At 39.8% G+C, this 27602-nt stretch overlaps 1 protein-coding gene across 6 annotated transcripts in view; it reads left to right on the top strand.

Moving 5' to 3' along the window:
• Nucleotides 1–27602, top strand: part of LOC148873312 (AMP-dependent synthetase and ligase family protein) — a 132329-nt gene that overhangs the window by 82144 nt on the left and 22583 nt on the right. For 5 of the 6 annotated variants that reach the window (XR_016104670.1, XR_016104671.1, XM_088962974.1 and 2 more), the window contains 2 exons: nt 6712–6755; nt 26390–26498. Coding sequence is in view for 4 of the 6 variants with exons in the window: in XM_088962974.1 (XP_088819100.1) it covers nt 6712–6755; nt 26390–26498 (153 nt within the window). In the remaining 2 variants the exon portion in view is untranslated. Of the gene's footprint in view, nt 1–6711; nt 6756–26389; nt 26499–27602 lie in introns of those variants that run through there. The other variant, XM_088962975.1, reaches the window with a different exon arrangement.

Here is a 27602-nt window from a genome sequence, read left to right as displayed (position 1 = left end):
CCGAATGAAGGTGAAAAGGTCCGGGAAGATTCCTGAAAAAGTGGAGGTTGTTGTGGGGGAGTCGGTATTTGAAATCTGTATTTGGCCTGAGTCGTTGCTGACGGTTCGAAGTTAGACACATGAGATTCATGAGAACAGTCAGTTCCGATTGCAGGGAAGGAGCTCGGAAATCTCTAACACAGTGGTCTTAGAAGTCGAGGGAGAAAGCTCACTACCACAATAGTTCCATAAAAGGTCACTGAGTTTCAAACCGCCACTGAGTAGCTCGCCGGAGGTCGACGGAGTGGAAGAAGATGGTCGTGGGATCATTCTGATCCGTCCACAAGTAGTTCCTCTGGACGGCCAGGATCGTCCTTAGGCTGAGTGCTTTGAATCTTGCACGCCAGAATTAATGAAGGGAAGAAGTGGGGGTTTTCCGAGGGTGGAGGATTTAAAAACTCTCATAAAGCTATGCATTAAAGAACTACACACGGAGTCAGACGTGGAGGTGTCGAGGTTATTGGGGAGGGAGGCTCGACAAGGGGCCGGATTGGATTCCAAGGAAGATGAGGAGATTCAGATTTGGACTCAGGTTCTGGATCCGGGTCAATCTAGATTTAAGTCCTTGCCTACCCACTTTACTCAATTGGCAAAGAAAAGTGAAGGTAAAAAGTTTTTTAGTGAGCCTTGGTGGCCCACTGGTAGACAAACAGATTATAGTTCGGTTCAGTTGGAACCGACCTGGGTTAGTCTGCCATCCAAACAGTAGTTGAATCCAAGTGATGGTTTTCCTCTAGCCCACATTCCTAGCCCTGATAATATGGTGAAGGGTGATCTGAGTCAGGCTGCTACTTCATCTCAAAAAGTTTGATCTTCTTCAAAAAGTGCGTGGGAGATGGACAACGGACGGCAACAAAGTCTAGAGCTGCCTCTGGTGCCAATGGAAGAGATAGTGAAAGACTCCGTTGGTGGCGAGCCTTATTGCGGTGGTGGGTAATGAGGGTTCATAGTGGGAATGTGGGAAAATGTCTTGATCAATCCAAAGAATTGGGAAATAGTGGTGTAAGTCCCAAGCAAATGAGGAGAAGCAACGGAGAAGTCTTGATAGGAAGCAAGGGGAAAGCGAGTTCATCAGCCGCGGAGGTAGGCAAGGACAGTAAGTCTTAAAATAATCAATCTTCTTGGGTGACATCGAAAGTTCTGGGGCTGGGGATGGAAGCTGATACTATTAAGTTCCTGGAAGGAATTGAACAAAGAGTGCTTATGGAGAGGGGAAAATTGGCAGAAAAAAAGGGGGATTAAAAACAAAGAGAAGCAGAGAAATGATGAGTTTAACTTGGGGTCTGAATGATAAGGCGGGGAGTAGTGAAGGGGCTGCAAGGGGGTCTAAGAAGATGTGAGGTGTGGGTCCTTTTCTTTAGTTTTTTCTTATGGAAGTGAAAATTCTTTCCTGGAATGTTAGAGGGCTGGGGTCAGGAAGGAGGAGGATGATGGTTTGTGATTCTTTGAAGCAATCGAAGTCAAAGATTGCTTTGCTCCAAGAAACTAAGGTGGAGTAGGTTGATGCTGCTACAATTCGAAGTGTTTGGGGGGAGGGTCAGGTCAGATGGAAGGCTTTGGCTGCCTTGGGGAGTGCTGGTGGAATTGTGAGCCTTTGGGACCCCACTTTCTGTTCTTTGGTTTCTTGCAGAATTGGTAATTTCTCAATCACTCTGAGATTGAAACTACAAGATGGAAAACTTATTCAAGTCACAAACGTTTATGGTCATGTTGATTCTAATTTTCGGGTGGCTTTTTGGGCGGAATTATCAGATTTGAGAGACCCTCAGAACTGTCCTTGGGTAATTGGGGGTTATTTTATTGCAACTATTTCAGTGGATGAGAAGAATACAGGGGGTAGAAGAACTGGTTTGATGAACATGTTTGCTGACTTTATAAACAGTATGGAATTAATGGACGTCCCAATTCAGGGTAATAGATTCACTTGGACCAATAACCAATCTGTCCTGACCCTGGTTAGGCTGGACAGATTCTTGGTTTCTTCAAACTGGGATGAATTCTTTCCTGATTTCAGACAGCTTACCCTTCCTAGACCGATGTCCGACCATAGTCCTATTCAGCTTGTTTGTGGTCTTTGTGAGACAGTCAAATCCCCGTTTAAGTTTGAAAATGCTTGGTTTGAGGAGGAAAATCTAATCCCCTTAATCAGCTGTGTGGAATGAGTTGCAAGCGGAGGCTCTAGTTCTTTCATTATGGCATCAAAATTAAAGGCTGTCAAGGGTAAACTAAAAATTTGGAGTAAGGAGAAGAATATGAAGTGGGTTACTGATAAGAAGGCTTTGTTGAGCACCATTGTAGAGATTGACAGAGCTGAAGTGGCGGGTTCCTTGTCTGAAGATCTGAGACTTAAGAGGTCAATTGCAAAAATCAGATATGATAAGATGGTAGTTGAGGAAGAGAGGAAATGGAGACAAAGAGATAAGTCCATTTGGCTTAAAGAGGGGGATAAAAATACAAAGTTCTTTCACAAAATGGCAAATGCTCGTGCTAGGTTCTCTTTAATCAGTAAGCTGGTGTGGGAGGACAGGTGTGGTGAGTCTAGTTCTGAAGTTAAATCTGTAGCTACTTCTTTCTATAAGAACCTTTATAAAGAGAAGTGGGTTCAGAGACCTTTTCTCTCTGAGCTCCAATTTAATAAGTTAAATGAAGAGCAGAAAATCTGGTTAGAGAGACCATTCTCAGAAGAGGAAATTAAGGGTGCAGTAAAGAAGCTAGAAAATGATAAATCACCGAGTCTTGATGGGTTCTCTAATCTATTCTATTTAAAATGTTGGGATATTGTGAGGAGTGATTTGATGCAGGTGTTTCAGGCATTTCACACTAATGCCTCCTTTCAGAGAAGTCTGAAAGCAACTTTCATCACTCTTATTCCAAAAATTGAGGGGGCTGTCAATATAAAGGACTTCAGGCCCATTAGTCTCTTGCACAGTTTCTACAAAATCTTGGCTAAGGTTTTGGCTGAAAGAATGAAGTGTGTGTTAGGCAGTGTTATCTCTTGTAACCAAAGTGCTTTTGTCTCGGGTAGATAGATGGTTGACTCTGTTCTCATTGCTAATGAACTGTTGGAGTCCAGAAGAAGAGAGGGGACCCCAGGTGTCCTGTGTAAACTGGATATTGAAAAAGCTTATGATCATGTTAACTAGCACTGCTTGGATCTGGTTTTGGAGAAAATGAATTTTGGGCAGCTTTGGAGAAACTGGATCAGAGTTTGTGTTAAGACTCCTAAGTTCTCCTTCTTAATTATCGGGCAAACGACGGGGATTTTTGGAAGTTCAAGAGGTTTGAGGCAAGGTGACCCTCTCTCTCCCCTACTCTTCATTTGCGTCATGGAAATTTTATCTCTTTAGCAAGAAGGCTGCTGAGAATGGACTTTGGGAGGGCTTTGCAATTGCTCCGGGAAAAGAAAAAGTCATTATTCTTCAATTTGCTGATGACACCTTATGCTTTGTTGATGCTTCTCCTAATCAACTGGAGGTGGTGCTTGGAATTTTGAGTTGGTTTGAGGTGGTGTTTGGCCTTAAGGTTAATTTGGGTAAATCTCAGATTATCCCTATAGGTCTTGTTACAAATCTAGAAGTTTGTGCAGAAGTTATGGCTTGTCAGACTGCCCATCTTCCGGTCAAGTACTTGGGGCTCCCTCTTGGAGCTAAATATACTTCCTCTCAGATTTGGAATCCAGTGGTCGAAAGAATGGAGAAGAAATTGGCTTCCTGGAAAGCTAAATACCTTTCTTTTGGGGGGAGAGTGATTTTGATTAAGAGTACTCTTTCTAATTTACCTACTTACTACCTCTCCCCATTTCCTATTTCTTCCAAAGTGGCTAACAGATTGGAGCAACTACAGAAAAACTTTCTCTGGAGAGGTTGGGAGGAGGAGAAGAAGGTTCATGTTGTAAACTGGGATCAAGGGTGTCTTCCTAAGGAAGTTGGAGGGTTGTGAATAAGAAAATTGAAGAAATTCAATTCTGCCCTCCTGTGTAAATGGCTTTGGAGATTTGCAAATGAAAGAAATGTTTGGTGGAGAAAGCTGATTGTGGACAAATATGGAGTGGACTGGGGTGATTGGAGATCCAATTCTCCTATTTCAAGAGGGATAAGTTCCATTTGGACAGGTATAATGAAGAACACTAATTTATTTGAGGAAGGAATCGGTTACAACTTGGGAAATGGGGAAGAATCAAATTTTGGAAAGACTCTTGGTGTTCTGAAGTGTGTCTGAAAGATGCCTTTCCTCTCTTGTATCAAATTTCTGTAAATCAGGACTCCTCGGTGGCTGAGAATTTCAATGTGGATGGTAACTTTTTCAGTTGGAACCTAACTTGTAGGAGGCGCCTCTTTGACTGGGAAATTGAGGAGTATTCAATTCTGTTGGGCCTGCTCCAGAACCAGAGGATTGACCCAGACATGGAGGGTGCTTGGAGATGGAAATGGGAAGCTGATGGCATGTTTTCTGTTAAGTCTATGTTCAGTAAGTTGATAAGTTCAGGTCAGGAAAACTTTCTGGCTAGGCAGATTTGGAGCTCAATCAGTCCTTCTAAAGTGATGTTTTTGCTCTGGACAATGGCTTTAAATAAATGTCTATCCAAAGTTAATCTAGTGAAACGTGGCATTCAGATTTCAGACATGTCATGTGGCTTATGTGGTGGGGTAGTAGAAACTACTGAACATCTGGCCTTACATTGCCCAGTCTCGAATTATATTTGGAGGCATTTTCTCCAAGCTTTGGAAATCAGCTGGGTAATGCCAAATTCTGTGAAGGATCTGCTCTTGTGTTGGCAGATTGAGGGTCTCAGCAAGAAAGGTATCTTGGCTTGGAAGACTATCCCGGCTTCTGTGCAGAATTTTTCAGGGCAAAGCTAAATATTCAGAGGAAATGGTGCAGAAAGTTGTGGGTAAACTTCTGTCCTGGGTGTCGGCATCGGAGGTGTTTAAAAATCAGAATTTGAGTCTGTTGTTTAGATCTCAGAACTGGTTGTATCTGTAATTTGTGGTGGCTCTAGGCAGCCTCTAATGGCCTTGGCTCCTTTGTACTGGTTCTTATTTTAATAAATTACCTTACCTTCTCAAAAAAAAAAAAATGGTGAGAAAGCAGTATGGGGTTACACATATGAACTCAAATAGATTTAATGATTGACAATGAGCATGATTGTAAAAACACAATGGGTGCAGAGATCTGCTAATGGGTTAGCTGATTCTTTAGCTAAGCAAGGGGTTAGGATCATAGCGCTTAACAGGAATCATTTGTATTGGGCTTGCTTGTAACAGTTATAGTGTTATACAGGTAGAGTAGTAATCCCTACCCTACATAAGATGTATGTAATTTGTCCTCTTTTTCTGATATTTATTAGTTAAATGCTTCAGATACATATAAAAAATATTTATTTGTTAGAGAGGTAGATAAAAATATCTGCAATTAGCTCTATTTAATCGATTGTGCTGTAGGATTTATCCTGTTTGAAATTCTAGCAATCAGCCAAGTTAAAATTAACAAGGCTATACACAATTTTTGTTTTATGTAAGAGAGCAAGGGGCTGCAACCAGCTTTTACAGTTTACACAGCGCTTAGGTTGATTGCAGGCACTCTTATTTATTTTATTTTATTTTTTGTGGACTGCAATCAGCCAAGTTAAATTTGACAAGGCTATGGGCAGTTTCCATGTTTCATTGTTTTGCTTCTTGATTTGTTGGGGACTATATAGTCAGCTAAGTTAGTTCTAACAAGGCTGTAGGCAGATTTCTCTTGCTACACTTAAATTTATTTTAGGAAGTTTGTGTAAGATGAATGTAGAAAGAGAAGAGAAGAAAAAAGAGGAACAGTTAAGAGAAGGAACTATGCTCAAGAAATACTCAGATCTCCTAGGTCTTATTTGGATATTTACATGCTATAACAATTGTCATCTACATAAACATTGAGGACCAGGAATTAAAGAAGGCAGAGGAGCATTAGCATGTAGGAGAAGAAGATGATCTCTATTCATTGCAACTTGTTCTCTGAAGAGAGGCTCAAGTAAAATAGGGTTGAGATTCAAAGAAGTTGGCATCCATAGAAATATACCATTTATTAGAGACAAGATCAAAACACTTAAGGGAACATTGGTTGTGTGAGGTCTAAGAACATACAATATCAAAAGAACTTCCTTAATAAAAGTATATATAGGAATATACCATTTGTTAGAGACAAGATCAAAAATAGGGTTAAGATAAAAAATAAGTGGTAGGATTACCCAAGAGCACTTCCGTAATAGCCTTTGGATCCAGTTTGGTTGTGTGAGGTCTAAGAACATGGATAAAGCAAGTACATCCAAAGACCCTTAAGGGACATTGAAAGGTGATGGTCACTACATACAAGATCAAAAGAAGACTTAAATTAGAGAACATGGGGTGACATGCAATTAATCAAGAAAGTAGCATGTAGAACAACTTCACCCAAAAACTTTTGTGGCATATTGCATATGTATACTAAGTAATGAGCTTGTTACTTCCATGAGATGTCTGTTTTTCCTTTTAGCTAACCCCAGTTTGTTCTGGTGTATAAGCATGAACCCTTTTGTTTTGCTTTAATAAGTTCATCAGCATTTCTTTTCATGTCATTGCATTTTGCATAGCTATCTGCAAAGAAACTTGGCATTAATTCCTGTATATATGACTGGAATTCAATTAATCCCTTGTGAAGGTTAAGTCGCAGCCAGTAGTGGACAAACGCAGGAACCTCATTTGGTAATGCTTTAAGTTTCCTCACTGATTGTAAAAGTAGAATTCCTATGATTTCATTTCTGTTATTATTTTGACTTCAGTCCTTGATGGATATGGATTTGCATGTTGTTGCTTTACCTAGAAAAGTTACTAATTCTGTGTTATAGGTGCATGATACCAGCATCATGAAATGAATGTTGTGTATTCTTTTAGTCAGGGAACTAGACTGTGTTTGACTTGACTACTATAGACCCAGTGATTACTATGGAAGAGAAATGGGAGGCAAGAGGTCAGACAGAAACCTGAAGAATGCACTACCAAAATTGTTTTATTTGGCTGAAATTTGTTGGTGTTGAAAATACACTTATAGAACTCTAATATTATATATTTTTGGCTCAATCCAACATGTGGAAGTGCCCAGCTAAAGGCTTAAAGATGAGTGATTTTTGTGTTCTGCAAGTCAACAGATTGACCATTGGATCCCATTTGTATTTATCTAGACATAGTCTTTTAGTAATTTCCAGTTTCTTATCTTTAGTTTTAGTAGAAGTAGAAAGCTATAGAAGTTTCTATTTTGTTGAAGTATAAATAGAAATAAGTATTAAGATTCCAAGTAGGAATGACACATAAACACTATGTGGTGTGAGTAGATCTATAGTCCTCTTAATAAATAAGGTTATTAAGGTATACTCTGATTGAGCTTGTTGGAAACCAATCTGGGTAAGAGCAGTCTTAAACTTATCAAACCAGGCTCTGGGTAACTACTTAAGTCCATATAACTACTTCTTAAGCAGTTAAGCCTGCAAACTTTTCCACCCTTCTCATCCTCATAAAATCCAAGGGGGAGACTCATATGAACCTCCTCATTTAACTTCTCATTCAAGAATTATTCTGAAAATCCAAATGGTAGAGCAACAATGAATAGGATGCAGCAGATGACAACAAAGCTCTAACTGAGTTCATCTTTGCAACTAGTGCAATGGTCTCCAAGTAATCAACTCCATACATCTGGGCCTACCCCTTTGCTACCAGATGTACCTTGTACTTTTGAATTGTCCCATCAGCTTTGTATTTTATAGTATATACCCATCTGCATCCTACAAGTTCCTTCCCATTAGGCAAATCAACCACCTCCCAAATTTAATTTTTAAGCAATGCCTCCGTGTCATCCACCATAGACTTCCTCTATTCAGGATTAGCTTAGGCATCAGAAATAGTCTTGGGATTAAATTATGAGGAAATAAAAGCAATGAAACCTCTATAGGAAGGTGATCAGTAATCATAAGTAGGGTACTAAGAAATGGAATGGGTAGTGCGTATGACTATGTTACTTACTTTTCCTATGGCAATGCGAACATCAGGGTTCAATAAATCAGTATGATACAGAGCTTGATCTGTTGTCCTGGAGTAGGAGCTATGTTCTTTATTTTTCAATACACCTGTAGGATTCAAATAAGAATAAGGTTTAGGAACATGAAACATCAAAGGAACAAAAAGTATTCAGAGCAAGAGTAGGAAGTAGAATTGGAGAAGGATTAGGCAAACATCCTTCTCCCTCTCTCCAGAAACACAAGGAAAATAGGGCAATGACTCAACAAATATAACATTTAGAGAGATATCAATGACTAGAAATAGGGTTAAAGCAGCAATGTTCCTTTTGGTTGAAACTATAACCAAGAAAAACACATTCAATTGATTTAGCATCAAATTTAGATCCTTTTTTTATCAATAACAGTACTTAAGGCTCCAGCTTCAGTTTTGGAAGAAATTGAAAGGCTCCAAAGGAACTTTCTTTGGAATTTAAAGGTGAAGAAAAAGGAATATCCTTTCGTGAGATGGGATTTGGTTTTTCTGGCCAAGAAGGATGGGGGATTGGGAGTGAGAAGGGTGGGAGTATTTAACAAGGATTTGTAGGGGAAATGGGTTTGGAGGTTTGGTAAGGAGAGGGAAGCTCTTTGGAGAGGGGTGGTGGCATGCAAGTATAGAGTGGTGAACTTTGGGTGGGATGTGAGGGAGGTAAGATCTTCTTATGGGGTGAGTCTTTGGAAGGGGATTATGAAATTTAACTCTCTGATTCAACCATTTCTTGATTGAAAAGTGGGGAGTGGGTCAAGTGTGAGATTTTGGGAAGATAATTGGATTGGAGCTGGTAAGCTACTAAGCTGTGTGAACTATGTCCAAGGCTATACAGTCTAAGTAAGAAGGGAGAGACTATTTTTCTGTGTTTTGAATTTTGCAATGGTTCAGTGGTGTGGTGTTCTAAGTTAAGGAGACCTCTGTTGGACTAGGAGATAGAGGAATGTGTGGGGCTGTTGGCGGAGGTTCAAGTGGTGGAAGTGAATCAGATGCTTCTAGACGCAAGAGGGTGGAAAGAATGCAAGAATGGAAGTTTTACTGTCAAGTCTCTTAATAATGCTTTGATCAGAAACCAGGTGGAGCCTCATTCAGTTAAAGGAATTTAGGGGAAATCTGTTCCCCCAAGAGTGGAGGCTTTTCCATGGTTGGTTTCTATGGGTAGAATCCTGACTCAAGACAATCTGAAGAAAAAGGGCCATCAGTTTCGTATTTAGGTGTTGCTTGTGCGAAGATGTGCAGGAGATTGTGCTACATCTGTACTTTGGTTGCTCTATCTCAAAGTTCATTTGCGGATTTCATTGGGCTCCTTCAGATCTATTATTGTGAATCCAAGATCTCCTGGAGACATTTTGCTCTTTGGCCTACCTTGAAAGGAATTTTTAGGTAAAGATGGTTTGGAGCTGTGTTTCCTTTTGTCATATGTTGGAAAGTGGGGAATGAAAAAATCAAAGGGATCCCTGATTTCGTTCTTTGAAGAAGAGATGAACTCACTCTTCTATGTGAGAAAAGGAGAATAGTTTGGTGCTTTGAAGGGATTTCAAAGGAGGTCCTTGGTGTGGGTTTTTGATCTTTTCTTGAGGTGGATCTCAAGCAGTTAATCTTGTATTTCTCTTTCCTCTTTGTTGTTTCTCTTTTTGGGTTGTTTTTAGATTTTTAGTTGTGGTGAATCTGGTGATTACTCATCACCCTGATTGATGTACTCTTCCTTTTATCAATAAATTTTTCTTTTTTATTTATTACCAAAAAAAGTTTCCTAGTAGATGTCCTTTAGGCTTGGCAGATGAGGAGACCATTCTTCACTTATTGGTGCATTGCATCCATGTAAAAAGCATGTGGGCCTACTTTTTCAAACTCTTTAACATGTCTGGGTGGGCTCCTAATATATTGAGATTTTTGGTTGTTGGTCGAGGGGGTGCATGGGAACTCCAGAGCAAAAATAATATGGAACTGCATGCCATTTTCTGTCTGTTGGGAGGTTTGAAAGGAAAGAAATGAGAGAATATTTAAGGAGAGAATGAGAAGCAACAAAGGGGGGCTGTGATCAGTTCAAGGATTGTTGGTTGGGTGTTAGTTCTGCCAGAATTTGAAGACTTATGTAAAGAAAAATCTCAAAGCTGAAATTTGGAATACTTTTAATGTTTAATTGTAATATTGATTTCTGATGTAGTTCATTTTTGGGTCTCTCTTGTAAGTGGTAAAAAAAAGAGTATTTCATTACAATTTTTGTAAATACAGTAATTACAAGAGTAGGAGAGGTAAACTTTCTTAGCTCTCCCCATGGAATTTTTACTATTATAATTGAGCCCAAAACAATTGACTTCTTCCCATCCCTTGTTTAACTAGCAAATCAGCAAACCCATTTGCAATTCTTTTAATGCAACTATATTTCACATCCATATTTCATGTCAGCCACTTGAACCTCTTTTTTTCATCATTAAAATCCCTGAAATGTTTTTCTTCCTTTTGCATTCACTCCACTACTAGCTTTGAATCCCTTTTATAATCAACTTTTTTAAGTTAATGTCCTTTGCCTTTTGCAATCCCTCCATGACAGCCATAACCTTAGCCCTTAAGGAGTTACCTACTCCAATTGGGCCTGAGACTGAACTAATAATTCTACCTTCACTATTTCTAAACACCCCTCCAATACTAGAGGACTTGGGTTACCTGCACTACTCCCATCAAAGTTTAGCTTGATGCAGTCATTCATTGGTGGAGACCAAAGAGGGCTTGCATTGAACTAGCCACTTCCTTCCAGTTTTTCATGATATCACCTGTTGAGAAATCTGCAAGGATCTACATAGACTTTACCCAATGTACCACTCTATCCAGCTCACTGCAGCCCTTATCTATTTTCATAGCACTTGACTTGTCCCCTTTTCTTTGGCCACCCAAAGGAAGTAGAGGCAAGCAAGCTTTGCGCATTAGGTGGGGGAGACCACATACACCCAAACAAGGAGAAAAACCACTTCCAAACACTACAAAGGGGCAGGAGATTAACAAGTGAAAGAAAGTTTCTGTTAGCCTTACACATTACACACTAGTGAGGGGATAATCACCAATTAGTTCTTTTCCTTTGGAGTAATTACAGGTATTATGTCTTTCCTGGAAGACTTCCCAACTGAATCAAAAGGTTGATTAAGAGCCTTAAAGAAAGAAGCACAAGAATAGACACCAAAAGAGGAAAGGGTCCAAATAAACCCCATCAATGATATGAAGCAAGTCCAAAACATTATTTAATTTTGAATCCCTCACACCCCTTATGAACTCCAGATTCCAATCAAAACTATTTCTTGAACTTGAAGGAACAAGGAAGGAAGACAAGGGTCTATCTTTATATCTTGGAAGGGCAAATAAAAAGGGAATTTAACTTTCAAGGAGAGGTTACCCACCCAAACATGTTCCCAAAATTTTATAAAATTTCCAGAACAAAGGTAGGAAAGAGGAAAGGATAGTGTGTATGGCCTTCCAAGGGGAGGCTTTGATAGCCACGGTCAGTATTCCAGCATCCCGATCATCAGCTGCAAGCCCACGAATGCCTACCACTACATTAACCCAAAGTTTATCCTTATCCACAGGTAGGGTTTTCAAGGTGAACAACACCATCACCAGGTCACTCTAATACAAACGACTACTACACCACTTCTTGTTCTAGTAGGGCAACATTAATAATTCTGGTCTTGGAGATTTACCCAAGGAAAAAACCCTAGGAAAATTTTTCAGCTAATGACAACCATCATTGGGGTTTCTTCTTACCTTCCCAAAAAGAAAGAGATCACTTGAGAGAAAGAAAGAAAAAACAGAAGTGGACGAGCAGTAACCACACTTGTTCTTTATCCTCCGCTTTCCTTATCCTTTGAGAAATCATATGCCTGAGGTAAAAGCAGAATATCTTGGCTAAATATAGGCTGTCTAATGATGTCATACTCCAATTCAGATCAGCTAAAATTTTAAACATGAATTTGTTCTCATTGTATGTATAGCAAAGTTTAAAATGTCGATGTCGATGGAAATGTCTGTCATCCAAATATAAGAAACATATTGGAAATGTTATATGGAAATATTGTAAAAATTATAGACATGGTGGAAACATTGTAAAATATGCAAAATATAGAATGATGTTTTATGAAATGACAAAAGAAGAATAGGCACACCTTTTTAAATTATTGTCTTGTTCAAAGTTATTAAAAAAAACTAATAAACTAGGACTATAGACAAAAGAATACGTTCTGAAGTTGCCTTGTAAACCTTAAGCTTTAGAACTTCATGATAGAATTAGTTAAAGTAAAATTTAAACTCATAGAAAATGTAAATGGTTGTAATAGATCAACCAAATAATCTACTATAGAAACAAAAACTATTATTTAATTTCAAGTTCGAAATGAATATTGAGCTAGCTCAAAGTTGTAACCATGTAAGTTAGGTGGACAATAACTTGTTACTTCACATATCTACAATATTGTCACCAACTTATTTTATAATACTATCTCTTGTACTCCACATAGTACTGGTAGTGTTCAAAAGGAATATGTCAAATCTAGTAAAATTACATGTTGCTACACATGGAAGTGAAAATGTAAATTGTCATGGGTACTATCTCTTGTACTCCATGTAGGTCTGGTAGTGTTCATTGGGGAAATGTCAATTCTAGTAAAATTTCGTGTCGCTACCCATGGAAATGGAAATATCTCGTGGAAATATTAGGGAAATTAGGGACATTTTAAACCACCATTGTATAGAATTGTTCAATATATTTAGCATCTTCCTAGAATATCACCTCATAGGGTATGTTTGGTTTGCGATTGGAATTGGAATCGGAGTCAAAGTCACCTATTCCCATTGCCTATTTGGTTTAGATGGAAATCGGAGTCAGATTTTGATCACTATTGTCTGATTCATTTGGAGTTGGAAATGGAATTAACCAAAAATTTACAATTTGTATTAGTTTATTAATATTTTATTATTGTTGTTTTATTATTATTTAATAAGCAATATCTTAGTATTTTATTGTTAATTTATTAATATTTTGTGAGTATATAATTATTATTTTATTAGCAATTTATGATGAATATTTTTATTGCAAGTTGATTAATAATTTATTATTTTATTTATAGTTTATTATTATTGTTTTAGTACTTTGTTATTATTATTATATCATTATTATTATTATTATTATTATTATTATTATTATTGGTATTTAATACTTAATATCTTAGCATTTATTATTACATTATGAATATTTTATTAATATATTATTTGATTATTATTATTATCTTATCATTTCCTTAATAATATTTTATTAATATTATGGTTTGGGGGGGTTGTCAAGAGTTCTTGACAGACTATACAATGAGAATCCCATTCCCAAGAGGGAAGCCTGAAATGGCCATTCCCCTATATGGGGGGAATCCCATTCTGCCAAGAATTTGAACTGAAATCCCATTCCGACAAGAATTGGAACTGAAATCCCATTCCGACCAAACAAACACTCCTATTTCGAGGGAACCAAACAAAACCACAGTAGTTAATCTCTTCCCATAAAGAATACAAAGTTTAGTAATACATGGACATGGATTTCTCCCCCTGTCTTGTATACTAGCCTCCAATTTTATCTGGTGCACCTGGGATATATTCTGAGCTTGACATTATCCTAAATTGGCTTTGCTATGAACATGGACATGTAACAGTGGCTTATATGTGGCTGCATCGCACCAATAAACCATGAAACGATAACCAAATTTTATTATTCCTACTTGTGTTATCTAGAGCAGTCTTTTTAGGCTTCACTTCTTCCCTTGTTATATATCCTAACTTTCCTCGGCCTTGAATATAAATTTTTGTTGAGTGAGACCATTCTGTAAAATTGGTTTCGTCCAAGTTTACAGTAGTAATATGGATACTAGGAATATCTATATAGTCAAAGATTCCTGTTCTTTATCCCAAATGTGCAAATAGACTTCTTGATACTTTCTTGTGATCCTGGTATGTTCTAAATGCTTGTATGGAACTAATACCTTGAGAAAGATCTCTCACTTCAAAATTGATGAATGAGGAAAGAATTACTTGCAACTTCCAAAGGAAGTCTTCTATTAGCCTTTGACCATGATTTCATTGGAAATGGGTGGTATATGGGAAGTTCATTAGCCCCTATTTCCACTTGATTCTAGATGCCAATAATTATTGAATGATCCAAAGCAGTGTTTTAAAAGGTGTGGGAGGCATACACCTGAAGGCATGCCTCCAGGTGAGGCACCCCCAAAATGCCCTGAGGTGTAGGCCAAAGGCTTAAACACCTCTAAGGCATATGCCTCAGGTGCAAGAGGCACACACCTCATATGCTTTTTTCATGAGGCATGCTTGAGGCATACACCTCATGTGCTTCATGCACAACCTCATGTAACAATGACAAAAAAAGAGAAAAAAGGAGAAAAGGGAAAGGGAAGGGAAAGAAAAAGAAAGAAAAGAATAGAAAAAAAGAGAAAATGAAAGTAAAGAAAAAGAAAGGGAAGGGAAAATGAGGAAAAATAAGGAAAATGAGATTTTTATTAAAATAAGGAAAAATGAGATCCTCCTTCCTCTTCTTCTCTTACCCTTCCTCCTCCTTCCGCCTCACGCCTCTAGGTAGTGGAATGCCTCGAGTCACACCTAGTGGTAGAAGGTTCAGAAATACTCTCACCAGATTTTTCCAACTCTCCACCAAATCTGTTCTTCAGGGATTTTGGAAAAAAATCACTCTTTAGTGCTGCATAACTAGGTAAAAAATCTCCTAGTATATCTTGAAGCAGTCCTAAAAGACATCGAAACCAGAATCTTGAAGGTGACTATTTCAATCCTTCATATGTTTCGCAACCCTAATCGGTGACTTCAAACATAGAAAAGGAAAGAGGAAACAACTATAGAAGGAGGAACAACTTGGTTTGATACCAAGATGAAAGATATTCAGCATGGCAATCCAAGAAATAAATGATTATTAAGAAACATGGAAGTCAGTAAAGGAAGATGAAGAAAAAGAGTAGTGAAGGCAAGAAGCTTCTTCTTTGATTTATGACTCTCACTCATAAAAATGGTGGTGCAAATGAATAAAAGGGCACTTAAATAAGTGAAGAGTAAAAGGACCGACTTACAACTCATCGCAAAAGATATGGAAAGACATAAATACCTACTCCAATGTCATTACTATTAATTAGAGAGCAGAGAAGAAAGGTGCTGAAATAAAAAACCTGTAAAATAAAAAAATATTTCTTGAAGAAGAAAAGAAAGGAGAAAAGGAAGAGAAGAGATTTGAGAGAGAAAAGAGAGCAACTATGCCGGCCGCCCTCTTCACTATTATTTATAGTCAAATAATAAAGAGTACAAAGACCAATATGCCCTTATAGGGCCGCTAGCACAAAAAACAGCATAAAACAATTAAAATAACTGCTCAAAAAGGACCCAACAAGAGTGTTGTGGTCCCTACTTCCTATCTAAACAATAAGTAATAAAAAATTACCACTATAGACTACGCAATTTGTCTAAAACCTCAACACTCCCCCTCAAGTTGGGAGTAAATGTCACACATTCCCAACTTGCGTAGATTGTATTCAAGCTTGTTCTTTGCAACCCCTTTGGTGAAGACATCAGACAATTCTAGTTCAGAAGAGACATAAGGCAAACAGACTTGTCCAGTTGTCACCCTTTCTCTGATGAAGTGCCTATCAACCTCAATGTGTTTAGTCCTATCATGTTGAATTGGATTGTGGGCAATATTGATTGCAGCTTGGTTGTCACAATATAACATCATGGGCTCCTCAGCTTTTATTCCAATATCTGCACTTGATCTAGCTACAACTGACTATTTTTTACTTTTCCATGAGACCAAGTTTCCTCCCACAAAGGTGCATACCCCTAATGTAGATCTCCTGTCATCTAAGCAACCTACCGAATCTACATCTGTGTAGGACTCCATCTTTAACTTTTCATGGTCTGAGAAAAGAATCCCTCTGCCAGGATGCTTCTTCAGGTATGCAAGTATCCTCTCAATGGCTTCCCAGTGCTTAACCCAAGGAGAATGCATATACTAATTTCTGATAGTATAAATATAGTAGCTGGCCACCCATCTTCTGATATGTTCCAACATCCTTAACCAACTCACCATCCAAAGCATTAATTCTATGATTTTCCTCAATAGGAGTATCAACGGGTTTAGTTCCTAGATTCCCAATCTCTTGTAGTAAATCCAACACATACTTCCTCTGAGAGATAAAAATCCCATACTTGAATCTTGCAACCTCAACCCCTAGAAAGTATTCTAGTTCACCTAGGTCCTAGATCTCAAACTCTTGCTGTAGTGACTTCTTGAATGCATCAAGCTCCTTCAGATCATTTCTTGTAACAACTATATCATCTACATATACAATCAATATTGACAAGAGTGCCTCTCTCCTTTTCACAAAGAGAGTGGTTGGATTGAGTCTGTGTGTACCCAAAACGGATAACTGCTCCTCTAAACCTGTCAAGCCATGACCTAGGTGATTGTTTCAAACCATATAGTGATTTCTTTAGCTTGCAAACTTTTCCCGTACCAACAATCTCATAAAAACCAGCTGGAATGTCCGTATATACCTCCTCTTGCAGGTTGTTGAAGTTTGACCTGCCCTAGAATTCTGTCTTGTTCGTTGACTGTAAAGTAAAGTAAACAACAAGAAGTAGGAGAGGAAAGAAGAAGAAAGAAAAGAGAGAAGGGCTGGTTTGAATTAGAGAAAAAGATATCCCTAGATTCTGCCAGACCTGTTATTATATTATTAACTTATTGGAAAAGAATTAAGTGCCCTTCTTTAAGTAAGAGGCACTCGAACTAACATAACAGTACACATCAACATTCTCAACAAGTACAAAGACCGAAATACCCTTTCACTAACACCACTAACACTCCCCCTCAAGCTGGTGAGTATATATCATATAATCCCAGCTTGTTACATATGTAGTCCACTCTCCCCCGACTCAAACCTTTTGTAAACAAGTCTGCCCACTGGTTTCCCGTACTAACATATGCAGTTTCTATCACCTCATTCAGCACCTCTCTCACAAAATGACAGTCAACTTCGATGTGCTTGGTTCTTTCATGAAACACCGGATTGGAAGAGATATGAACCGCTGCCTGATTGTCACAGTAGAGCTTCATTGGAGTACTGATGTCATATCCTATCTCCTGTAGAAGGTTCCTCAGCCACATTAATTCACAAGCAATATGTGCCATGGCCCTATATTCTGCATCTGCATTGCTTCTTGCCACAACTGTTTGCTTCTTACTTTTCCACGTTACCAGGTTACCCCCAAGAAAGGTGCCATAGCCTGTGGTAGATCGTCTATCAGACATAGAACCTGCCCATTCAGCATCGGTGTATCCTTCTACTACTAGTTTTCCACCACTCCTGTACAGCAAACCACGACTAGGAGCTCCTTTCAGATACCTCACAATCCTTAGCACTGCATTCCAATGTGGGACCAAAGGTTTCTGAATGAACTGACTCACCACACTAACCGCAAATGAAATATCTGGCCGAGTAATGGTTAGATAGTTTAATTTGCCTACAAGTCGTCGGTATCTGCCAGGGTCTTCAAATACTTCACCTATATCACTGCTCAGCCTCGTATTTGTTTCCATAGGTGTCTCAGCCGGTTTAGTACCCAACAACCCTGTTTCTTCCAGTAAATCAAGCACATATTTCCTCTAGCACAAATTAATGCCATGCTTAGATCTTGCTACCTCTATGCCCAAAAAGTATTTCAACTTGCCAAGGTCCTTTGTCTGAAAATGTTCCTGTAGGAATGCCTTCAATCTGTCAATGCCCATTTTATCATTCCCAATCACAACAATATTATCCACATACACCACCAATATTATTTTGCCTGCCGAAGAGTCAAAACTGAAGACAAAGTGATCAACTTGGCACTGTTTCATACTTAACTTCTTGACCACCTCACTGAACCTACCAAACCATGCTCGAGGGGACTGTTTAAGTCCATAAATAGCCTTCTTAAGTCTACATACCTTACCATCCTCCCCCTAAGCAACAAACCCTGGTGTTTGCTCCATGTATACCTCCTCGAGCAAATCACCATGCAAAAAGGCATTTTTGATATCTAGCTGATGGAGAGGCCAATCATACATAGCTACAAGGGAGATGACGACATGAACTGACCCTATCTTAGCAACCGGGGAGAATGTCTTTGTGTAGTCAATGCCATAGGTTTGGGAGTACCCTTTGGCAATCAGCCACACCTTCAGGCGCTCAACACGACCATCTGGAAAGTACTTAACACTATACACCCACTTACAACCGACAGCCTGCTTCCCAGGAGGAAGAGCGGTGAGATCCCAAGTGTGATTATGATGCAGAGCAGAGAGCTCTTCTTACAAGCACGGCACCACTCCAGAGAGGTAAGGGCTTCCTGGACATCCTTAGGAACAACCACGAAGGATAACAAAGAGATGAACTGGCGATGGGAGGCAGAGAGGTGAGTAAGTGAAACAAAATTGGAAATAGGGTGAAGGGTGCAAGTACGTTTACCTTTCCGGAAGGCAATAGGAAGATCTAGGTCAGAGGCTGGTGTCAGAGCTGGAGTTGGATCTGTCGACGGCGACGAAGCTGGAGGAGCTGCAGCCGGTACACGCGGGCGATGTTTATACACGTGACGGATGGGTGGACGGTCAACAGACGGTGGCACCGGAGGCAAGGACGTAGGCATGACTGGAACCAGAGGAGGTGGATCAGCCACAGGAAGAGGAAGAAGAGGTGGTGATGTGGAGGAAGCATCAGCACCGGACCCCACGAAGAACGGAGTAGACTCGAAGAATGTAACATCAGCACATACCAAGGAACGACAAGAACTGGGATGATAAAACTTGTACCCTTTTTGAGTTCGGGAATAGCCAAGGAAGATACACTTCAGGGAACGTGCATCTAACTTGTCAGTCCCGGGACCCAGATTATGAACAAAGCAGACACACCCAAATACCCGAGGAGAAAGCGGAAACGGAGACATGTTGGAGAATAAGACACTAAAAGGAGAACGATCATCAAGGATAGACGTGGGCATCCGATTAATTAAGAAACAAGAGGTGAGCATTGCATCGCACCAAAAGGTTTTGGGAACATTCATGTGGTGCATGAGGGAGCGTGCCATTTCTACAAGATGGCGGTTCTTTCTCTCAGCAACCCCATTTTGTTGCGGAGTGTAGGTACATGAAGTTTGGTGTATAATGCCATGTTGGTCCAAGTATTCTTGAAAAGACGAAGACAAGTATTCACGACCATTATCAGAACGGAAAATTTTGATGTGAATGCCAAATTGATTGCGGATCTCAGCATAAAATTTCTGGAAGATGGCAAATAATTCACTTCTTTCTTTCATTAAATAGAGCCACGTCATTCTTGAACAGTCATCAACAAAAATAACAAAATATCTGTATCCATTATATGACATCACTTTATAAGGACCCCAAACATCTGAATGAATTAAAGAAAAAAGACTTGACACACGGTTATCGACCCTAGAACGAAAGGGAACACGATGGTGTTTCCCAAATTGACATGACTCACAATCTAAAACAGAAAGTTTACTCAATGAAGGGACTAAGGACTGCAACACTTTCAGCGAAGGATGACCAAATCTACAATGTCACTGGAGAGGAGAAATGGATGACTGAAGGGCCGTTGACGTTCTTCCACCACCATCAAGATAATACAGTCCACCGGCTTCATGCCCTCCAATCTTCATCCCCGTCTTGAGATCCTGAAAAACACACATAGAAGGGTAAAATGTGATGGAGCACTTAAGGGACTTGGTCAGCTTACTAACAGACATAAGATTAAATGGAAGCTAAGGTACATATAAAATAGAGGATAGGGATACAGGGTCTAGGTCAACATTATCAACACCATAGATAGATGATGTGGAACCATTAGCGAGGGTAACAGATTGTGATGTTGAGCAATGAGTGAGAGATGAAAACACACCTGGAGTTCCCGTCATGTGATTGGAGACTCCAGAGTCAATAATCCAGTGGTTGGGTGTGGATGCCAAACAAGCCATACCTGAGTGTGCAAAGGTAGTTGTGTTCTGCTACGACTTGGATTGAACAAACCTTTCATACTCATCCCAAGGAACACTCACCATCTCCTTGCCTGGACCATCCGAGGGAGTAGAAGGCATCGGGTCAGCTGACCGGTTCTCCTGTCTAGAGCCATAACTGGTGTCACTAGTTATGGCATGGTTGGCCCATGTCGAGGGAGGACCATTGTAAGTCATAGCAGTAGTTAATAGTATGTCCATCCAAACCACAATGAGTACACTTCCGTGGACCCGATCCACATCCTCTACCACGAGCTCCCCCTGAATCTCTGCCTCCAGTACGACCACCACCACGGATATGTGTAGACCCACCACTACCACTCCTGCCAGGCTGGGCTCCTCAAGCCCCACTTCCGCCACCTCGACCTCTCGACACTGCAAATGCTGATTTATCTGAGACATTAGAATCCATAGATCCAATGGAAGCCCTCCGAAGACGAGCAAACACCTCCTCTAAAGATGGAAGAGTAGATCCCCCTAGTATATGGGATCGTACTGGTTCATACTCAGACTTCAACCCCACCAGAAACCGTGTCACATCAAGCTGCTCTCGCTGTTGCTGTTGAACTTTGACATCAAAAGTGAGAGGATGATAGACATTTAACTCATTACGGATATTCCTCACACTGGCATAGTACTCCTCAAGGCTCTGATTTCCCTGTTGCAGATTGAAGTATTCCTAATACAGTTGATATACCCTAGTGGTATCATCCTGACCTGAATACAGTTTCTTAGCATGATCCCACACCTCTTTGGCTGTGTCAAGAAACATGAAGTTCACACTGATTCTGGGTTCCATACTGTTCCACAACCTTGTGATGGTCTGTGCATCTTCCTATTCCCAGTCTTCATACTCTTGAGAGTTAGCGGGGGGTTTCTCCTCTCTTATGTGCTTCACTTTCTTCTTCGCCTTCAGAAAAACCTCTACAGACTTGGCCCAAGGGACATAATTCTCTCCATTCAGTTTAATGGAGGTCATTTGGACATTCAGGTAGTCAGCAGATATCATGATACTAGGTTTACTATCATTGTTATCTGCCATTGCCGAACTCCCTTATCACTGAATTCTGAGCACTGAATTCTGAGCACTACACACTGCACACTACACACAGACACTTCACCGAAATCTACACACTGATTTCAACAGTAATAAATGCTGAAAACTGCAACACCACAAACCCTACTCACCGAAGTCTACACACTGATTTCAGCAATATTAATGCTGAAAGCCACACTTGTAACACCACAAACCCTAATCCACAGCTACCGGAAGTTTCACCATTAAGTAGACACTATTGCCCTTCGAATCACACACAAACCAGAATAAACCCTAGCATAAACCCTAGCATACTGCAATCTGAAAACCCATCATACGAACTGTACTACACCTCTCATGTATTCCATAACAGAAAATATGCATAAAAAAAACTTTACCTCATCGCCTGAAGGCCAACCACACGAAGGACTGAAACACCACCGCACCACACGTACCAGCCCTAACTAGGGCTTAGAAACCACAGCAACCAATCACCAACGACACAATCGGAGGCATAGGAACCTCCTAGGGAAGAGGGCGATCACTCCTTTTCAGCCCTTTTCCCAGTCTCCAACTCACAGCTGAGAAACCCAAGAGAAACCCTAATTTGAATGCGCAGAAGACAGAATTCTAGCAAGTCTGATTTGTTTAACCTTGCTCTGATACCATGTTGAAGTTTGACCTACCCTAGAATTCTGTCTTGTTCGTTGACTGTAAAGTAAAGTAAACAGCAAGAAGTAGGAGAGGAAAGAAGAAGAAAGAAAAGAGAGAAGGGCTGGTTTGAATTAGAGAAAAAGATATCCCTAGATTCGGCCAGACCTATTATTATATTATTAACTTATTGGAAAGACTTAAGTGCCCTTCTTTAAGTAAGAGGCACTCGAACTAACATAACAGTACACATCAACATTCTCAACAAGTACAAAGACCGAAATACCCCTTCACTAACACCACTAACACAGGTCACCATTAAGGAAAGCATTTTTAACATCAAGCTAGAATAGAGACCATGAATAGGTAATAGGGACAAGAGAATCCAAACTGAGCTCATCTTAGCAACTGGTGCAAAAGTCTCTAGGTAATCAATACCATAGGTCTGTGTATACCCTTTTACAACCAACATTGCCTTGTACCTCTCTATGCTGCCATCAGCCCTGTACTTCACAGTGAACACCCATCTACATCCAACTGTTTCTTTGTCTGTAGGAAGATCAATTATTTCCCATGTCTGATTTTTAACCCAGGCTTCCATTTCTTCTTGCATAGCTAGTTTCCACTCAGGTTTGGAGAGAGCCTCACTACCATTCCTAGGTATAGACATAGAATCCAAGGAAGAAAGGAAAGCACAGTAGTAGGATGATAAGGCACTATAAGAGAGATGGTTTGAAATGCAATGGGTTGTATACTTTCCCTTACCTTTGTAGAGTGCAACGGGAAGATAAAGATCAATGGGATCAGCTACAACAACAGTGTTAGGTACAAAAACATCGTTATCAGGGGAAATAACAGGCTCAGGCTCAAGGGAAATACCTGGAACTGTATCAGCTGAACCCGGGATCTCAGATGGACTGATGGAGAGTGGTGTAGGTTCTTTTATCTGAGCATGTGTGGAGTCAACCCTCTTTTGGTGACGCTGGTAGACCTGTGAGGCTGGCCGTAGTGGATCAGGCAGTGGAATTGTAGTTGCTGATGGTGGAATAGGTGGATCAGATGAAGGAACAAATGACACCGGAAGAGGGACAGGTTGTGAGTTCTCCTCCCCAAAACACTTCCCCTAAGAACCACTCAAGAAAAAGAAAGTAGACTCAAAAAAGGTAACATCCATAGTGACAAACCTACTCCCCAACACTGGATCATAACAACAATACCCCTTTTGGTTTTGAGGACACCTAAGGAAAACACATTTCTTGGCCTTAGGATCCAATTTCTTGCGATGAGGACCAAGAATGTGAACAAATGAGGCACACCCAAAAACTCTCAAAGGTATATGAAATATCTCCCCTTCTGGAAAAAGCAAGCTAAAAGGTGCCTTAAACCCTAGAGTGTGTGAAGGAACACAGTTAATCAGATATACGACTGTGAGAACTACATCCCCCCAAAAACGAATAGGAACTGAGACACACACCATAAGGCTCCTTACCACCTCCACAATATGTTTATTCTTCCTCTCTGCTACCCCATTATGTTGTAGTGTGTATGCACAACTACTCTGATGAATTGTTGCACCAAAATGGGTACTTCATCATGTGATCTCATCAGATATATCCAAGAATACTGTGTATGATCATCCACAAACAAGATAAAATAACGGTAACCACCCATGGAAGAAATGTGGTAAGGACTCTATACATCAGTATGAACAATATCAAAAGCAAATGAATTTCTTTTATTACTTGGTTTAAAAGAATGTCTACAATGCTTTCCCAATTGACAACTTTCACATTCCAAACTAGACAACTGAATAAACTCAAACAACTTTGGAAACAAAAGCCTCAATGAAATGAAAGAAAGATGACCCAAACGATTATGCTAGAGCATAATCTAACTCACTGACTTTGATTCACTACTACTACTGCTACTAAACATGATGGCTCTAATATCTCGGAATCTCATCCAAAAGGTAGACTCCATTCACTTCACAACCACTTCCAATCGTCCTCTTTGATTCTAGATCCTACAAACACAATTACCAGGAAGGTCACTGAGCAGTTCAAATTTTTTATCAGAGCTTACTGAAAGAGGATTAGTGTGGAGTTTAGGGACATGTAAGACGGAGGAAAAGTAATGTCACTAGTCACTCTAACTATCCATTTCCCAACAATGGGAATATGTGAACCATTTGCTATAGAGACTCTATCTCTACTAGAGCACAACTGGTAAGAACTAAACAAGGTAGATATATTGGTCATATACTCAGATGCTCTTGAGTCTATAATCCAGGGAGGTCCCTCCTTACCTGAGGTGGATACATGATTTGCAACTGCATATGTTGTATGAGCAAAGGAAGTTGTATGGTTGGCTCCTGCGCTGTTATGCCCATTTGAAGAGCTAGAACTGGCCGAATCCTTCTTACTCATAAGCTGTCCATACTTTTCCAATTCAATCCTCACTGTTGTTGTTGCAATGGACTCCAGATCATCCTGGGAGAGGGGTCCTGAAGGGTCTCCTGTAATTGCCACATTTGCATTTCCCTTCTTGTTCTTGATCCGAGCTTGTACGAGATGAGGGTAAAGCTTCCAAAAGTTGTCTCTGGTATGCTTAGTCTTCTTGCAATAGTCACACACCAAGTCCTTCTTGTCCTCCTTCCTAGCCTCACTACTCCCCCTGTCTCCATTTGGCTTAGATTTAACTGTACTAACAATAGCTGATTGATCAATCCCAGGCCGTGTCAACATAACATTCCTCCCGCTCTCCTCCCTAGAGACAAAGGCATAAGCTTGAGAAAGAGCCACACTTTCTCTAGAAAGGAGATGTTGCTTGGCAATGCCGAATTCATGGTCCAGCCCAGCCAAGAACTCAAAAGCCCTATTCTTTTCTACCAACCCTTGATAAGTTGTTGCATCCTTCATACTCTTCCAAATCACAGTTTCTAAGTGGTCGATCTCCTGCCAAAGAGTTTTCAGCATGGAGAAATAGGTGGCAAGAGGTTTATCTCCTTAACTGATAGGCTCTAGCTACATTTTGTTTATGGGAATAGGTTTTAGTCACTCCATTCCAAATCTCCTTTGCAGTATTAGCCTACAAAAAAATTTTACCAATGTGAGGTAACATAGAGTTACACAGCCAGGTCATTACCATGTAATTCTCTTGCACCCATCGAGAGGGATTTGTATCAGGTTTCTTCTCCTCCCTAGTGATGTGCCTCAATTTCCCATGAGAACCAATAGCCATCTTGGTTGATTGTGCCCATTCTAGATAATTTGTACCATCAAACTTCATTGTAGTAATAATTCCATACCCAAAAATATCACTACTACCTCCAACACCCAGACCTATGTTACCGGTGAACTTCTGCTCGGTACTCCAACTCTCCATTTTACTTCAAATAGTTCAAAAGAAGAAAATAATTAGGTTGAGAGCCTCCAAGATCAAATCAATCTCATACACAAAGGTAATAGACCTTTCCGGAAGAAGAAAACCCTATTTGGAGAGAAATCTCTCTCCTCCCATTATCTCCCACCGGAGAGAAAAGTGAACCGGCCACTCCAGAAGGCCTAGAAAATTCCAGAAACCTAACTGCCCCCTATAGAATACCTAGAGAAGTCCAACAATACCTGAGTGCCCAAGATCAGATCAAAATTGAAGAGTCCAACTTGACTAGGACTCTTCTCTGCACTCTAGTTCTTCTTCGTTTTGATGCCAAAACATAGATCACCCTCTTGATGACTAGATCACACCAAAAAATCCAAGAACTGGGCAATCTGAAGTAAATTGATAAGCTCTTTATCTCCTCATGCAATCGGCTGATCTAGGACTGCATGGAAAAACTTCAAAAAACCCTATCCGAGCTTTAATACCAAGTAGAAAGGTGCTGAAATAAAAAAATCTGAAAAAGAAAAGAATATTTCTTGAAGAAGAAGAGAAGAAAGGAGAAAAGGAAGAGAAGAGATTTGAGAGAGAAAAGAGAGCAATTATGTTGGCTGCCCTCTTCACTATTATTTATAGTCTAAAATAATAAAGAGTACAAAGACCAACAAGAGTGCTCAAATTATGGTCCCCACGTCCTTTCTAAACAATAAATAATCAAAAACTACCACTATGGACTACACGATTTGTCTAAAACCTCAACAAGTAGAAAATAGATAAAATAGCACATGTTCTTGAACCATTTTCCTAGTTTTAGAAGTGAATACAAGCTTATTGAGGGCTTTCTTTCACATCCACTACTCTTTACTGGAAACTTTTCTTGGATGACTTCTTTAGCTGATTTTTTCTTCCTTTTTTATTTGAAGGCTTTCTTGTATACCTTCATAGCTTTCTAATTGGGATTTAATTTCATTGTTTTGGCTGGACAAGTCACAAAAAGATGCGAAGTGTGGAGAAGTTTTATTTATAGCTTTCTTGGCGAAAGTCAACACTTAGGTTTTTTGCATTGAACCCTAGGGCTACTTTGATTTTTGTTAGCTAACTTTATTCTTTGTGACATATACAGGTGTGGATCTCATGATCATAATATTTATGCTCTGGATTACAAAAATCACTGCTGCATTTTTAAGATCTCATGTGGTGGGAGTGTATTTGGGTCACCTTCCATTGATATGGTATGTTTTGAAAAGTTAAACTGAAAGGTATTTGTTAATTATGTTCCTCTAGACATTTAGTTTTCCATAAATTTGCTTCCATGTGTAGAAGGATGATAACTTTTATTTGCATATCCAATGTTTTATGTTTTTTTTCTTGATTAGCTCTTAAATCATTTGTCTTTCTTCTCAGTCGTTCTTCTTTTGAAACAACATAATATGTCAATTTCAGCATTTATTTCATTTTGGCAGCCATGCAAATGAACGACATCATGGGAATATTAGGCAACATGTTGGGAGAAACTTGGAGAGCACTAGGTGGGGGATGCAGGGACCAGTGGTAAGGGAGGGTAGAAGAGCAGGTCTGAAAAGAAGGGCAATAGGTAAAGGTACTGTGTTAGCAGTTTAGTGCCCAATATCTTGGATGAAAGATTTTGTGGATGGAGCATGTCATTTGGGGAGGAAGACAGGCAGGGGAGGTTCATTGAGGTCATTGAATGCTTCGCACTGGATGACCAAAGGGTTTGTATACCGGAAGCAGGTCTGAAAATAAGGGCAATGGGTAAAGGTACTGTGTTAGCAGATGAGTGCACAATATCATGGACAAAAGACTTTGTTGATGGAGCATGCCATTTGGGAAGGAAAACAGGCAGGGGAGGTTCATTGACGTCATTGAATGCTTTGCACCAGAGGACCAAAGGGTTTGTATACTGGAAGGTATTATGTCTTTAGGGTGGCTTAGCTTTGCACAGATGTTGCTGGACTTTCATATTGAAAAAATGAGAACAAAAAGAGGTCACAAATGGGAACCAAAAATAATTTGGAAAGGTAAAACCATACACATATTTTGGACTACAGCAATACTATTGTGGTAACTACGAAGGAGATAAAGAATTGAAATGGGGTGTAGGGTTTTATGTCAATGAAATTGCCAAACTTTGAGGGTGCTACTTTTAAGAACTTTCTTGCCTATGAAAGCCCCACCTCTCTGTTAATAGTAATTGAAGGGATGGAAGCTCAGGCAGTGCAATCTTAGTGGGGCTCCATCTTGGTTGCTTGCTGGAGTCCGATATGAAACATGACCCATAAACCAGGGCAGTTAGAGTGTATAGAAATTTATTTCTC

Source organism: Nelumbo lutea, chromosome 1, assembly GCF_056320005.1.
Source record: "Nelumbo lutea isolate HS-2025 chromosome 1, American lotus-T2T, whole genome shotgun sequence".
Taxonomy (NCBI): domain Eukaryota; kingdom Viridiplantae; phylum Streptophyta; class Magnoliopsida; order Proteales; family Nelumbonaceae; genus Nelumbo; species Nelumbo lutea.
The sequence above is the reverse complement of the archived record's forward strand: the minus strand, read 5'-3'. Positions and strand labels throughout refer to the sequence as shown.